The sequence below is a fragment of the Scyliorhinus canicula genome, chromosome 14 (assembly GCF_902713615.1).
Source record: "Scyliorhinus canicula chromosome 14, sScyCan1.1, whole genome shotgun sequence".
Taxonomy (NCBI): Eukaryota; Metazoa; Chordata; class Chondrichthyes; order Carcharhiniformes; family Scyliorhinidae; genus Scyliorhinus; species Scyliorhinus canicula.
This window is the reverse complement of record NC_052159.1, coordinates 76,044,391-76,059,687: the sequence shown is the minus strand read 5'-3', so window position 1 is coordinate 76,059,687 and position 15,297 is coordinate 76,044,391. Positions and strand designations below refer to the sequence as shown.

Below are 15,297 nucleotides of genomic sequence, written 5' to 3'. Positions count from 1 at the left end.
AAGAGATTAGCATGTAAACTTAGCGCATGGGATGAGGGGAGTATATTGAGATGGATAGAAAACTGTTTGGCAAACAGGAAAAAGAGTAGGAATTAACGGGTATTTTTCCAAATGGCAGGCAGTGACTAGTGCAGTAATGCAGGGATCGGAGCTGGGACCCCAATTATTCACAATATATATTAATAATTTAGATGAGGGAATGAAAAACAAAATCACCAAGTTTGCAGATGACACAAAAAAAAAGGTTAGGTGGGAACACGAGCTGTGAGGAGGATGCAGAGATCCTTCAGTTTTGGACAAGTTGAGCAAGTGAGCAAATGCAGAATGGCAGATGCAGTATAATTTGGATAAATGTGAGGTTATCCACTTTAGTAGCAAAAACAAGAAGGCACACAATAATAATAATCTTTATTAGTGTCACAAGTAGGTTTACATTAACACTGCAATGTCACCACACTCCGGTGCCTGTTTGGGTACACAGAGGGAGAATTAAGAATGTCCAATTCACCTAACAGCACCTCTTTCGGAACTTGTGGGAGGAAACTGGAGCTCCCGGAGGAAACCCATGCAGACACTGGGAGAACGTGCAGACACCGCGCACAGACAGTGACCCAAGCCAGGAATCGAACCCGGGTCTCTGGCACTGTGAAGCAACAGTGCTAACCATCTGAATGGCCATAAATTAGGAGGGGAACATTCAACGAGACCTGGTGAGGTAAGCCTGCAGGTGGTAAAGAAGGCAAATGGTATGTTGCCCTTCATAGCGAAAGGATTCAAGTGCAGGAGAATATATTTTGCTGCAATTATACAGGGCCTTGGTGAAGCCACACCTGGAATATTGTGTACAGTTTTGGCGCTATAAATGGAGTGCAGAGAAGGTTTACCAGACTGATTCCTGGGATGGCAGGATGGACATATGAGGAGAGATAAGTCAGTTAGGATTGCATTCGCTGGAGTTCATGACTAGACAGGATAAATGCAAGAAGGGTGTTCCTGACGGTGGAAGTGTCCAGAATCAGGGGGCATAGTTTGAGGATATGGGGTAGAGCATTTCGGACAGAGAAGAGAAATGTCTTCACCCAGAGTGTGGAATTCTTTACCATAGAATAGTTGAGGCCAAAACATAGAATAGTTGAGGCCAAAACATTGTATTATTTCAAGAAGCCATTAGATATCGCACTTGGGGGAAAAAGGGGATCAAATTAGAAGGGGTAAGGCAGGATTATGCTGTGATTTGGATAATTAGCCATGATAATGAATGGCGGACCAGGCTCAAAGGGCTGAATCACCGCCGCCTCCTCCTATTTTCTATGTATGTTACTAATGCACTATATACTAATACGTAGTATAATACTAATACTATTAGAAATGAAGACGTTGGTCCAAATTTTGCATTCAGTGGCGAAGCACACTACTGATCTCAAAGAAAGCTGTCCACAAGATCGAGAGATGTGATGTGGATGTGGTTTTCCTCTTTCCCAATGGCAGTTTAGAACCTGACGTTTAATCATAATGAAGAAAATTTACATTCCACAATATAAAATTGGCTTTCCAGGGCTACTGAAGGTATTTAGCAGTCATTGAATTTAGTATGGTGTAGCTTTGCCCAGTGTCTCTACAGTGAGAGGAGGACCAGCATATCATATGAATTTACATTGGCTACAGACAGTTGAGAGGAGTGGGGTAGAGGTGCCTGAACAGAACAAGCTCTGGAGGAGCAAACTACCACTTTATACATGTGGATTCCAGATGTTGCTGTCCATGTCGTCATTTTTAAAATATATATTTCGAGTACCCAATTATTTTTTTCCAATTAACGAGAATTTAGCGTGGCCAATCCACCTAACCTGCACATCTTTGGGTTGTGGGGGTGAAACCCATGCCGACACGGGGAGAATGTGCAAACTCCACACAACAGTGACCGGGATCGAACTCGGGTCCTCAGCGCTGTAGGCAACCGTGCTCACCACTGTGCCGCCCTCTGTTCATGTCAATCATAGTAAGAAGTTTTATAACATCAGGTTAAGACTTCTTACTGTGCTCACCCGAGTCCAACGCCGGCATCTCCACATCATGTCAATCATGATTACAAACACTGATAACTACCTTGTGATTATCACTGCAAATTTGGACTATTGAGCAATTTTGTGTGGAAAATAAGAGGGGCCAATCAAGAATCCTATGAAGACATTTCAACTGAACTTATGGTTATTATCATTATCTTTGCTAAATTACTGCAGACAGAAAGATGAACCGAATATATACTTAATTTTTATGTGTACACTGCTGGCAAGATCACCATTTATTGTCCATCCTTAATTGTCCTCAAAAGTGGTGATACGCCTCTTTGAACCACTGCTATCCGTGGCATAGACACTTCCATACTGGCAACAATGATGTGTAACTTGAAAGGAAACTTGCAGATGGTGATGTTGCTATTGACCCACTGTCCTTCTATGGGATGGATTTGCAGATTTAGAAGATGCTGTTGAAGCTTCGGCAAGTTGATAGTACATACTGCAGCCATGGTTTGCCGGTGGTCCAGAATTAATGTTTGGGGTGAATAGAGTGACCATCCATGTGCACTGCTTTGACCTGGATGGAGTTGTGGTGGAGCAGTGGCAGTCATTGAGACAACTGGAGAGTATTCCATCACTCCTGACTTGTGCCTTCTAGATGGGGGAAAGCCTTTGGGGAGTCAGGTGGTGAGTTATCTGCTGCACAGTATTTGTGACTGGTCCTGCTAAATTTCTGGTCGATTAGTCACTTGATAGTACCGAACTTGAATGTTGTAGAAAAAAAGGCATACTGTCAAAGCTTTTAATCTTGCACTCACCAGGAATGATCATTACAATTTGTACTGCATGAGAAAAGGGTACGATTGGTTGTCAAGTCTACTCTTATCAAGGCGCTGCCATGGATGTGGGCAGACAGTATGTGAAGAGTTGAAAATGGAATGGAACACTTTACAATTGTCAGTAGGCATCCTCATTTCTGACACGAAGGAGAGGAAACCATTGATGAAGGAAAATAATTCCGTCTAGGACACTGCCCTGAGGAACTCCTGCAGCAATATCCTGACCTCCCAACAGAAACAACCATCTTCCTTTGTACTGGGTATGACACCAGTAAGAGTAGCGTTTGCTCCTGATATTTTTGGTATTATTTGCTATGCACCCAAATAAGCTTGGAGCTACATGGTCAGTAAGCTATACCACATAATTCAAAAAATCTTGTAAAATTGTTGGTACATTCAACATTCCAAGTTATCAAGAATATCAATTTTTTTGACAAAAAAAAAATCATTTGGTGCTGGATATTCAAATGATATTAACTTCACTATTACAAAAGTGCCAATTTCATATACTGACTAATAAAGTACCCAGTATAGGGATTATGAATTCTTTGTATGCTTGATATGGAAAATGTCCACTGTAGTTTCATGGCATTGTCTCAAGTCGAAGTCACAGTAACCAATTGAAAATCGACCCTGGAAAAATAAGATTAAAGTGATCTGAGGCATCAAACCTGATATATGGCATTCATGCCTTAACTCATTTTATTGAATTTCTGAGCGGTATAGCCGTCAAAGCACGTAGAAAAAATAATGCCCCCCTCCTATTTTATGTAACTTAAATGAATAAAGACCTGCGGGCAGCACGGTGGCACAGCGGTTAGCATTGCTGCCTACGGTGCTGAGGACCCGGGTTTGAATCCCGGCTCTGGGTCACTGTCCGTGAGGAGTTTGCACATTCTCCCTGTGTCTGCGTGGGTTTCACCCCCACAACCCAAAAGATGTGCAGGATAGGTGGATTAGCCACGCTAAATTGCCCCTTAATTGGAAAAAATAATTGGGTACTCTAAATTTATTTTTAAAAGATGAATAATGACCTGCGTATATTCCTAACTTCCTGATATGATTGCCTATTGTTTTTGTTTTATTTTTGTACATATTTCTCTGTTGCTGTTTCCTGCTTTTTACTTCTCATTGATTGCTGCCATCCCACCCTGAGTTTTATCCTTTATTATGTCCCTCTTTCTGATGCCCATTAGAAGTGTCATGTTTTAGGATTTTGATTATTTTTCCGACAGAAAAGATTCCGAGAAATAGTTTTTAATGTTAATTTTCAAAAATTTCTGATACTAATGGGATGGTTTTTTCCCTAGACTGTAAGCAATCAGCAATTTGTAGTTCCTCTCAGTAATTGGTAAACATCTGAAACTCAATGCATTAGAAAGTCTTTGATCCCCACCTGTGAACACAGGTCTTGGAAACAGAAATGGTGGATTACAGAAGGAATCTTGTTTAAGCCAAATAACCACTGGTGAGAGACCGTGGCACATGCTTTGTTATGTGAAGGTATCTTGTACTGTTCAAAAAGTGAGTTGGCAGCACGGTGGCGCAGTGGGTTAGCCCTGTTGCCTCACGGCGTCGAGGTCCCAGGTTCGATCCTGGCTCCGGGTTACTGTCCGTGTGGAGTTTGCACATTCTCCCCGTGTTTGCGTGGGTTTCGCCCCCACAATCCAAAGATGTGCAGGCTAGGTGGATTGGCCATGCTAAATTACCCCTTAATTTGAAAAATGAATTGGGTACTCTAAATTTAAAAAAAAGTGAGTTCTGTTTTTACAACCTACTGTGAAATAAAACAAGCAATGTATGAATGCATAGTCAGGCTCATCTCACCAAATGCTTGCTTAGTCCACCTTCAGAGAAATAGAAGCGCACAGGTGCAAGACACAAGTTCACATCAGAGATGAATACTATTAGTTGTATTATTGTAAAGTAGTGCGAGTCAACTCAAAGCAAAACTTCTCTCAGGTTACTTAGCAGTGACTGATGCTACTTCGAACAAGATACCAACTATGGCAGACTCAAATTACAATAACTGTTAACACAGGATCGCGCAGAACTGAAGATGGATCTTTTTAAACAAAGAAAAACTTTAACTCGGGAATAAAGCAGTGGAAAGATGATTTCTTGAGGTATGGCTTTGTTAATTATGCCAATGCAAATCAGGGTACAAAGCCCATGTGCGGGGAAGTACAGGCAAATTAAAGTTTAAACCCTCAAAACTTCAAAGGCATTTGAATACTAAGCATGGCGAGTTCGAGGACAAACCTCTTGATTTCTTTTTTCAAAGGATTCAGTAAGAAATTAAATCATTAGCTGAAGTCCTTAGCAGAAATGTAACATTGAATGCCAAAGCAAGTGACATTGTGAGAACCAAGCAGGCTCACTGTCACATTAAAGGTAAGCGAAAATGGTGTGTCGCGAAGGACACGGCCGGGCCTGGGCCGCGAAGCATGCCGGTTGCTAAAAGTGGGTCTCGGGGCGGGGGGGGGGGGGGGGGGGGGGAGGAGGAAAAGAGTTTGAAAAACACTGATTTAGATGATAAATAGAGTGCCACGGGTGGGTCCTTGAGGAACACCAGAGATAAATGTACAAGATTAGGAAATGAAGCCATTTCCGGTATGTTTTATTTTTTTGGCTATGACGGGGTAGATAAGAACCAGGCAAATGCAGTTCCACCCAGCTAGTTCCACCAACTGGAGAGGCATTGTATCAGAAATTTGTGGTTGACTGCAGAAAGATCAAAGGATGAGGTGAAATATATACAATCACAAAACATGTAATTTGTGACTTTGATAAGAGCTGTTTCAGTACTATGGCAAGGTCAGAAACCCGACTGGAGGGATTTGAACATGTTCCGAGAATGCACATTTTGTTCCATATCCAGACTAAAATACAAGAATTTCTAAAGTTCTGGAATCATAGTCTTAAATGATTTTATATGAAAATGGAAAGTGGTTAGAAGTCACTTAGCCAAACAATGTGCCGATGCTGAATTAATTATTTGTGGCCACTAGAATCAATAACATGTTAGATGTGTCACTTTTACAATACTTAAACAGCATTTATGGATCAATGAAATAAAAACAAAAGTGTTCAGTTGGATTTGTTTTTAGCAGTAGTCTTAAAAATCAAACCTCCCTCTTCAAATAAACAAACCTGTGTTTTTTTAAAGTAATCGAGTCCTCTTCCAATCTTGATCATCCACCCATTGTTGAATCTGTCATACATAAAACATTTTACTTAGACTCTAGAAAAAAATGTTACTTTCTGAAAAAAATGCAGTTCATAGCAACATAGACTTTCTAACTGTTCTCAAACAACTAAATATTATGAATTCATAATGCAACACTGCAAAAATGTTCCTAAAAGAGAACATGAAAGCATAAGTTTGTAAAAGGGATATTAAACTTTACATTTGAAAACAAATAAAACTGGAAACATATTGAGAAACATCCCCATCCCATTGAAGTCAAAACTTCGATTAGGGAACAAAGAATAAATGCCATGGAGTTGCAAAAATAATCTATCTTGGTAGAGACCAATAACTGTTTTTAAAAGATGAAATTCAAAATTCCACTCGTTCACTAGATCAGTTTAAAACAAAAGAAACATTTTACTCTACAAATCAACAAAGCAAACACTAATCTGTCCTATACTCTAATGTAGAGAAATGAGTGAAACATGAATTAACAGGCAAAAATTCATTGAAAAACTACAAAATTGCGCTGTAAATGGCAGATAAATCTAAGACAGATCTTATGAATTGGTTCAGCAGTCAACTCCAATTTTTCAGTCAGTCACAACGTCCTTCAAACACTTCCTCAAAAGGAATTTCAGCTCTTCTGGTCGGACCTATCCTGACCCCCAGGTGACAGCAGTGCCACGGGTACAATATTCACTACAGAACCGAGTCTGCTTGGTTTGTATGAGGCCAACTCACCAATGCTATCTTCCATAACAGAAACAGCTATAGCAACTTGTTCTCGGCTTCTGATTCTGTACACTGCCTTCTTCGACCCGGCCTGTTCTGTACCACTGGACTCATCAACTGCTACTGCTGGGTTGGACTGATCAGTGTCCTTTCATATCTTTGAATAAGATTCAGTTTGCCAGAGGTTTTGGGTTCCAAACCAGTTTGTTTTTATTTCCTTGGAAACTGTGAGGGTCAGTTTTCCTTCTACATTTACTTGTTCTGTTCCTGATTTTTTTGTTCCATTTTCAGTTCAGTTTTTGAGTTGGTTAGGATCTTCCTCAAAATGCAAATTAAAATTAAAAACATTCCCTCAATTTCATAAAGGTATATTTAATTTTTGTTTTTGTCTACTGCTCATTTCGCTTTAAAGACTTGTGGGAAAAGGAGAAAGAATGGGTGTTAATTATACAACTACATGCCAATGAAATGAGACAAATGCCTAAAAATGTAGAAAAACTAACTAAAGCCAACAAGATATTTGTTTATATTAATAAAGCAATGTAACATAAACCAAAGGGAACCATTTTGACAGTGCAGACAGATTGCTAATAGAGTCCTGTATCGAGTTTTGATTCCTGCCCCACATAAATAACACTCAATAAAATCATAGAATAGTCCAGCACCGAAGGACTGCGTCTGTACCAATTCTTTTGAACAGCAATCCAGTTAGTTCCACTCCCACTCTCTTTCCACAAATCCTTGTATTGTTTTAAACCCTTAAAGCATTTATCCAACATATCCACAACTATCGGCTAGTACATTCCAATCCAAATCCCAACCAATCAGAATATTTTCATGTCGTCTTTTGCCTCTCACCTTAATCTGTGTTCTATCCTATCCTTCACTGGAAACAGTTTCTCCTCACCTAATTAATTAAGCTATCTAAACTCTTGGACGTTACCTTATTGAATTATGTACATATGAGGCGAAACAACATATCTTCCAATGTGACCCCATTTTACACTCAACCACCTTGTCAAGAGAAATTAAGGATGGACAGAAGAATCAGAGAAGCCCCCTCTCCCCAACACATAACATTGTAATTAGACACTCTTCTCCCCCCCCCCCACCACCAAACATACCCCTCTTTCCAACCACCTTCCTCCCACTTATTCACTCAGTTGCCCCTCTTCCCATCCACTCTCCCAACTCACTCACCTGGCAGCCTCTTTTTCCAACCTGCCCTGTCCCACTCACCCAACAGCCCTTCCACTGCTCCCACCCATCGAGACTCGGACTTGTTTCCCGCTACATTCACCCGCCCTCTCCTCCTTCAGGTTGCCAAACCCTGGGAAAGCAAAGCTTAACCAAGTGGCCAGAGCAGAGTACACCCTTCCGGTGGGATGAGTGGTAGCTCTCCTGAACTTGCTCCTGATCTCATTACTGGCAGGAATTTTCCAGACTTTGACACTCTCCTTATGGCCAAGGAAGCGTTGTCTGCCGAGGCGAGGTGAAGGTCAAAAAAGAAAAGTAAAAGGATTCCATGACCCAAAAGTCAGAATTCTGCCAATTGACGCAAATCTCTCATACCTAGGTACAAGGTTTTAGACTATACCCTCAGCCTTTATTCATGCCAAGTGTCCATATGCTTTAAATGTCTTTGTTAACCTGCTCTACCACCGTCAAAGATATTTGTGAAATCACTCCCAAGGTAGCACACTGGGCTAAATCGCTGGCTTTTAAAGCAGACCAAGGCAGGCCAGCAATACGGTTCAATTTCCGGACAGCCTCCCCGAACAGGTGCCGGAATGTGGCGACTAGGGGCTTTTCACAGTAACTTCATTGAAGCCTACTCGTGACAATAAGCGATTTTCATTTTCATTCTTCTTGCACTCCCTTTTAAATTGTAACATTTATTGTCCCTCCTCATTCTTCCGACTAAACTGCAATATCTCACATTCTTTGGCATTGAATTTACTCTGTTGTGTGTCTGCCTATATTCCACCAGCTTGCCTGTATTCTTCTGCAATTTATTTCCAACTTCCTCAGTGCTAACTACACTCCCAGGCTTTGTGCCATCTACAAATTTTTAAATTCTAACTTGTACCCTCCAGTCCAAGATATTCAAGTACATCAAAAAATATCAGTGGTCTGGTACTGACCAGTGGGGAGGACCACTGTATATCTCCCTCCATTTGTTTCATGTGATCTCCTGGTTTTAATCATCTGAGGGGTCAGAGATGAATTTTTACAGGATATTTTTCTTTGTTAGCTCTTTTTTTTTGCTTTTTCAGCCATTACATGGCTGTGGTGGGTTGAAGGGGTCACTAGGTGAGGAAGGAAATTGGTGTTTAACCATTATGTGGATCAAGGCTAATGTCACATAGTCTTTTTCTTCTTGTAAATATATCTTTGTTAAAAGCAAATCTGACCAATCAAAAGAATCAAACCTTATACAGCAACAGAAACTATAATTGCCAAGTATTACCTGGCAGGGGGGCAAGAAGGCAGGCAATACTCAGATTTTTTAAATTTAATTCTTTGGGAGAAAGAATAAGGAGAGACATTTATATTAAGAGTAAAACTTAAAAAGGAGTACAAATATTGTCATACAGTAAAGAAATGTAAGAGGACAATGCTGAACTTGTATAAAACTTTGGTTAGGATGTATTTTGAAAATTATGGACATTTCTGGGTTCTCTACCTTAGGTAGGAGCGTGGGGCCATAGAAGGGTGAAGTATTTTGATTTAGTAAATACTATTTCAAGTTGGTAAATAGATAGTGTAATTTGAACATCAAAATAACAAAAGGAGATATTACTTTTTTAATGCAGGGGACTTGGGGAAACAGTGTCCCATCAATTTGTAATAGCTTTTAAAAACAAAGTGGATGATCATTTTAAACTTTGAAAAATTATATGCGGAAAGGGTAGCTCTTTCCGAGAGGCTACATAGGTGTAACAAGTTGAACAATTTCACTTTGTTCTGTAAATTTCTATAGTTCAAAGATTTCAATTTGTTCATTTCAGAAAAGTTCAAAATTTAAATTGCAAACTGCATTGAAATACTAACTTGTATTATTTCAGCGAGTGTCAATTTTTCATCCTAGAGCACTGCCTGGAAACCATGTCAGGTTCTACATATGTGTTTATGACATTTGGCTCTAGCTCTCCAGCATCTCTAAATTGTAAGACTGCTGGTCTGAATTCCAGTACTAGACGAGCAAAAATTTCTTCCAACTAACTATTGGGAAGACTGAACTCATTGTCTTTGGCTCCCACCACTTATTTTGTTCCATTTCACTTCCTCGCTGAGCTTCTGACCACGTACCCATGCTTTAAGGCTGCCTATTTCCATCCCCATATCAGTGACTGACTCTGCCCCAGTGTCTTATTTGCACGGTCAATTACAGCCCCAGATGTACTGGAGTCACAACACAAATGAATTAAGCAATGATTCTTATAAAACTTCTGGTTTGTAAGTTGAAACACAATTATTTATAACAAGAATAATGCTGAAATACGCAATAAATAGAAATGGATAACAGCAAGCTAACCCTTTAACTGTCCCATCCCCTACCCACACACAACACAGACAAACGTGGGGGTGGGGGAGGGGTGAAAATAATACGCTTGAAAGTCGAGATAAGAATCTTTGCTTCAAATGGTGGTTTTTTAGCATGCTTTCCATGCAGCACGCTGGCTGATTAAAGTCCTTGGTTTGTAGCTTGTAATGATCTCAAACTTTGCTTTTGGTTCATGATTTATTTCCAGGTCTTTTCTGGAGAAAGAGTTGGTTGGCTTGCATCAGTCTTTTCAGCCGAGAGAGTTGGTCAGTTCTCCCCTGCGTTCACAGCCTGTACTGATTCTCCCATGCATAGATTTATCCAGGCACCCTGCTAATTCAGAAATACATTTCTGGAGAAGGGAAGGGACAGCAGTCCTTCAGCTGAGCAGCCAGGAGTCAAACAGAAACAAAAACACAAATCTTAAACTTCGGAAACATTCCAGTGGGATCAGATCCACATCAACTGTTACCAGCAGGGCACAGCATTTTGGCCCAATGAATTAGCCACCAGCCAAATCAATCAAACTGAGACATCACTGATGTCAGCCAATTTCCAATCACCAGCCTAAAACAGCACAGCCTTCTGGTTCCTTCTGTTTGAATTAAAGATACGGGCTGCTTTGCCTCAAAGTCACATCCATAGATCAAAATTGTAACAGCAAAAACAAAAGCAAGGGGAAAACAAGGAAATAAACAAGAACAGGCAGGAAGGCCCCTAGCATGTCTCTTCCCCTCCGCCCCACCCCCCACCCAAAAGAATGAAACTTCATGGCCCAGACGTTTCATTATGAGTTATGCAACTCATAAATCACAAACACTTATCCATCCCCAGTATACAAGTTCCCTGCCAGTCTCGACATTGGTAACTAGTCAGCCCTTAAAGGCATAACAAAGCAACCGCAATCACATTATCTTTTCTGGGAATATGTACACTTTTATATTGTAATAATAAACTACAACGGAATAACCTTGCATTCTGGGTTTTAAACTTCTCTATAAATGCAAGTAGATTATGGTCTGGAAAAGGCCAGCACCAGTTCATCCTCCAACATGGCCATCAATCTCCCAAACTACTTTACAATCTTTGGACTACTGCATTTTTGCTCGTTTCTGAAACATGTACTGTATTTCAGTCTCTAACTGAGAAAGTCTCTGTGGTTTAGTTGAGACGGATGTGGCTTTAGTGGTTCAGAGTTTCTTATGTCCACACCATGAGTAGTTAACAAGAGTCCATCTGGTGTTTCCCTACAACTCTGTCTATACCCTTTCAGTCTCTCATGATTTTCCAATGAATATCTCACCAAATTGCGAGGATTTCCTACTGTCAAACTACAAGCAGTATTGTCAATGCTGAGAGAAATATTTGGTTCATTTTTAACCAATAAACACTCTTTAACCCTTCCAGCTTCACACTCTCTTGTGTCCGTCACGTGGCTACCTTGAGCAACAAGTGCAGTTGAGGGTTCAATCCTCTCAGGGTTGGTTAACTTAATATGCACTGTTCTTGGTTTTACACTTTTTACCTCCTCACCGGAATTTTCGCAATCACAGGCCTTATCCTCATTTGGTAATGCAGACTGAAACAATTTGTACTTTCTAGATTACAATTGTTCCTTTTTCCTTTCAGAATCTGAAGTTGGCACGTTATCTGTGCCATGGACGTTCTGGTTGTTGTTAACACATAAGGTGACAGACCATCACATGGTTCTCCATCCACCTTGCTCTTATTTTTTTTAAAGAATTGTTTACCGATTAGTTTGTTTCCTTTGCTGTTTTCTTCCTTTATCTTGAAGTGGCACAGTGGACCTTCAAAGGATGTGGGTGAACAAGCTGTTCACTTGCTATCACTTCACAGCCCTTACTTTCCTCATTCTGACTAACTGATGCCATGCTATCATCAATATTTTCCTTCAAAGCTTCCTTGCTACCGTCATTTGTGCTCTATGTATTACCTTAAACTGAATGAGGCTTAGCCTCGCAGAGCCTCTACCTATGTCTCGGCCCCCAACCCTCCCAGCTCATCCTCCCATTTACGCTTAATATCCCCCACCAGGGCCCCCTCCCAATCCACCAACTCCTTGTAGACCTCAGAAACCTTCCCCTTCCCTATCTCGTCCCTCAACAGCACCTTGTCTTGCAACTCCAGGGGTGGCAGCCCAGGAAAGGACGGTACCTCTCTCTTTACAAAATCCCAGACCTGCAGGTACCTAAAACTGTTTTCCCCTCTGGGCAGCTCGTACTCTTCCTCCAGGTCCTCCAACATCGCAAATTTCCCTCCATGAACAGATCGGCAAATCGATCGATCCCTGCTTGCCTCTGCCACCCCCAAAACCCCGCATCCAAATGCCCACTGCTGCCTCCACTGTCCTCACACGCTTAGGGCCTACACTACCACTAGGCTTAAGGAGTACCTGGTCGTCGAGAACGGCAGAGGCACTTGTAACAAAGCCCTTAAACACGTTCACCCACTCGATCCCTGCTTGCATCCGCCACCCCCAAAACCTTGCATCCAAACGCCCACTGCTGCCTCCACTGTCCCCACACCCTTGGGGCCGACACTACCACTGGGCTTAAGGAATACCTTTTTTTTAAAATTTAGAATATCCAATTCATTTTTTCCAATTAAGGGGCAATTTAACGTGGCCAATCCACCTAACCTGCACATCTTTGGGTTGTGGGGGTGAAACCCACGCAGACACGGGGAGAATGTGCAAACTCCTCACAGACAGTGACCCAGGGCCGGGATTCGAACCCGGGTCCTCAGCGCCGTAGGCAGCAATGCTAACCACTGTGCCACCGTGCCGCCCGGCTTAAGGAATACCTGGCCGGCGAGAACGGCAGAGGTGCTTTGCCCTTAAACACGTTCACCCACATGATGCCGCCTCCATTCGAGCTCTCCCCACGACCCATTTCCTAACCATAGCGATATTCGCCGCCCAGTAATAGTTCATAATGTTTGGCAGATCCAGGCACAACCACAGCCCCCCTCCCCCTCCCTCCCCGGCCTGCCATACCGCTCTAGAAAAACAGAAAGACCCTCCTAACACGCGGGGTCTTCCTCACCCACACAAACCCAGAGATCAGCGCATTAACTCTCTTGAAAAACGACTTTGGGACGAAAATTGGGAGGTTCTGGAACACAAACAGAAACCTTGACATCACCGTCATTTTTACTGTCTGTAACGGCCCCGCCAGCGACCGTGGCAACACACCCCACCTCCTAAAATCTGCTTTCATCAGCTCCACCAGCCGAGCCAGGTTCAACTTGTGCAGCTGCATCCAACCCCGAGACACCCGGATGCCCAAGTATGTAAAGCTCGCCCCCACCACCCTGAACACAGGATGTTGGCCCACCATTTGAGGAAAGCAAGAGGTGGTGAGGGAGATTGGCAGAGTAAGGGATGATGAGTATAATGTGGTGATAGACCCAGAGGGGGTATATGGCATGTTTGAGGCGATCCACAGAAGGCTATAAAAATTTGTGCCCCCGGCCTCCTCTCCTGCCATCTCGTCTCAATCGGGAACACCTCATGTTTCCCATATTCAACTGGTACCTGGAGAACAAGCCAAACTGCTCCAAAATCCCCATAATGTCCCCAATACAGCCCAACGGGTTTGAGATATATGACAACAGGTCGTCCGCACACAATCAGACCGTGTCGGCGCCCCCCCGCTCAATCCGTCTCCAGTCCCTCAAAGCCCTAAACGCCATTGCCAGCGGCTCTATCGCCAAGGCGAAAAGCAACGGGGAGAACGGGCACCCCTCCTTGTCCTCTGATGAATCCCAAAACTCATTTGGTGCGTCCGCAAACTTGCGACTGGCAACCGACCCAGTCCACAAACCCTTGTCAGAACCCAAACCACCCCAACACCTCGAGCAGTTTCTCCCACTCCACCCGATCAAATGCCTTCTCCACGTCTATTGCCGCCACTCCTGTCTCTCCAAAGGCATCATGATTACATTAAGCAGCTTCCTCGCCTTTGCCATCAATTGCCTTCCCTTGGCAAACCCCGTTGGTCTTCGCCTATCATTCCCGGGATGCAGTCCTCTATTTGCGAGTCCAACACCTTCGCCAACAGCTAGGCATCTACATTCAGTAACAATATCAGGCAATACAACCCACACTTCTCCGGATCCTTGTCATTTTTTAATATCAAGGAGATGGAAGTCTGTGACTATGTAGTTGCCCCCTCTCCCTTGCTTCATTATACACCCTCACCAACAGTGGCCCCAGGTCCTCCCCAAACCTTTTATATAACTCCAATGGGAACCCGTCCGGCCCTGGTTTCTATCCTGCCTGCATTGCCCCCGTACTGTCCATCACCTCCCTCAACCCAATTGGGGTCCCCACTCCATGAACCAGCTCCTCCTCGACCTTGGGGAAGCTCCAGCCCATCCAAAAATTGCCATATTCCCTCCTCCGCCAGCTTTGGTCACAGCCTTCTGTAGAATGCCTCAAACGTGCCATACACCTGCTCTGGGTCTATCACCACATTACCCTTATCATCTCTTACTCTGCTACCCCCCTCGCCACCTCTTGCTGCTTCAACTGGTGGGCCAACATCCTACTCGCCTTCTCCCCATACTCACATAGTGCCCCTCTGGTCCTCTTTAACTGTCCCACCACCTTTCCCATAATCACTAACCCAAACTCCACCAGGAGCCTTTGTCTCTCCTTCAACTGCCCTGCCTCCGGGGCCTCCAAATGCCTCCTGTCTACCCTCCGAATCCACCAGCCTTGCCATCTCCGCTCGCTCTGCTTTCTCCCTGTGCACCCGAATTGAGAGAAACCCCCCCCCCCCCAACCACTGCCTTGAATGCCTCCCAGTGTGGCAGCCGTGACCTCCCGTGTCATTTAGCTCCATGTACACCCGAATGTCAGCCTTCACCTGCTCGCACACTTTCTCCACCAACAACCCCTCATTCAGTCTCCAATACGGGCGCTGCCCCCTCCCCCACGCA

General features: G+C 43.1%; 1 protein-coding gene across 6 annotated transcripts in view; it reads right to left on the bottom strand.

Annotated features, from left to right (window-relative positions):
* Positions 1-567: 567 nt before the first annotated feature.
* mitd1 (MIT, microtubule interacting and transport, domain containing 1) overlaps positions 568-15,297 on the bottom strand; it is a 40,069-nt gene continuing 25,339 nt past the window's right edge. For 3 of the 6 annotated variants that reach the window (XM_038818419.1, XM_038818420.1, XM_038818421.1), the window contains exons 7-8: positions 6,011-6,071; positions 568-1,496 (exon numbers count right to left, since the gene is read on the bottom strand). In XM_038818419.1, the coding sequence (XP_038674347.1) occupies positions 1,329-1,496; positions 6,011-6,071 (229 nt within the window). In that variant the 3' untranslated portion in view covers positions 568-1,328. Of the gene's footprint in view, positions 1,497-2,255; positions 3,491-5,398; positions 5,582-6,010; positions 6,072-15,297 lie in introns of those variants that run through there. The other 3 variants (XM_038818422.1, XM_038818423.1, XM_038818424.1) reach the window with 3 other exon arrangements.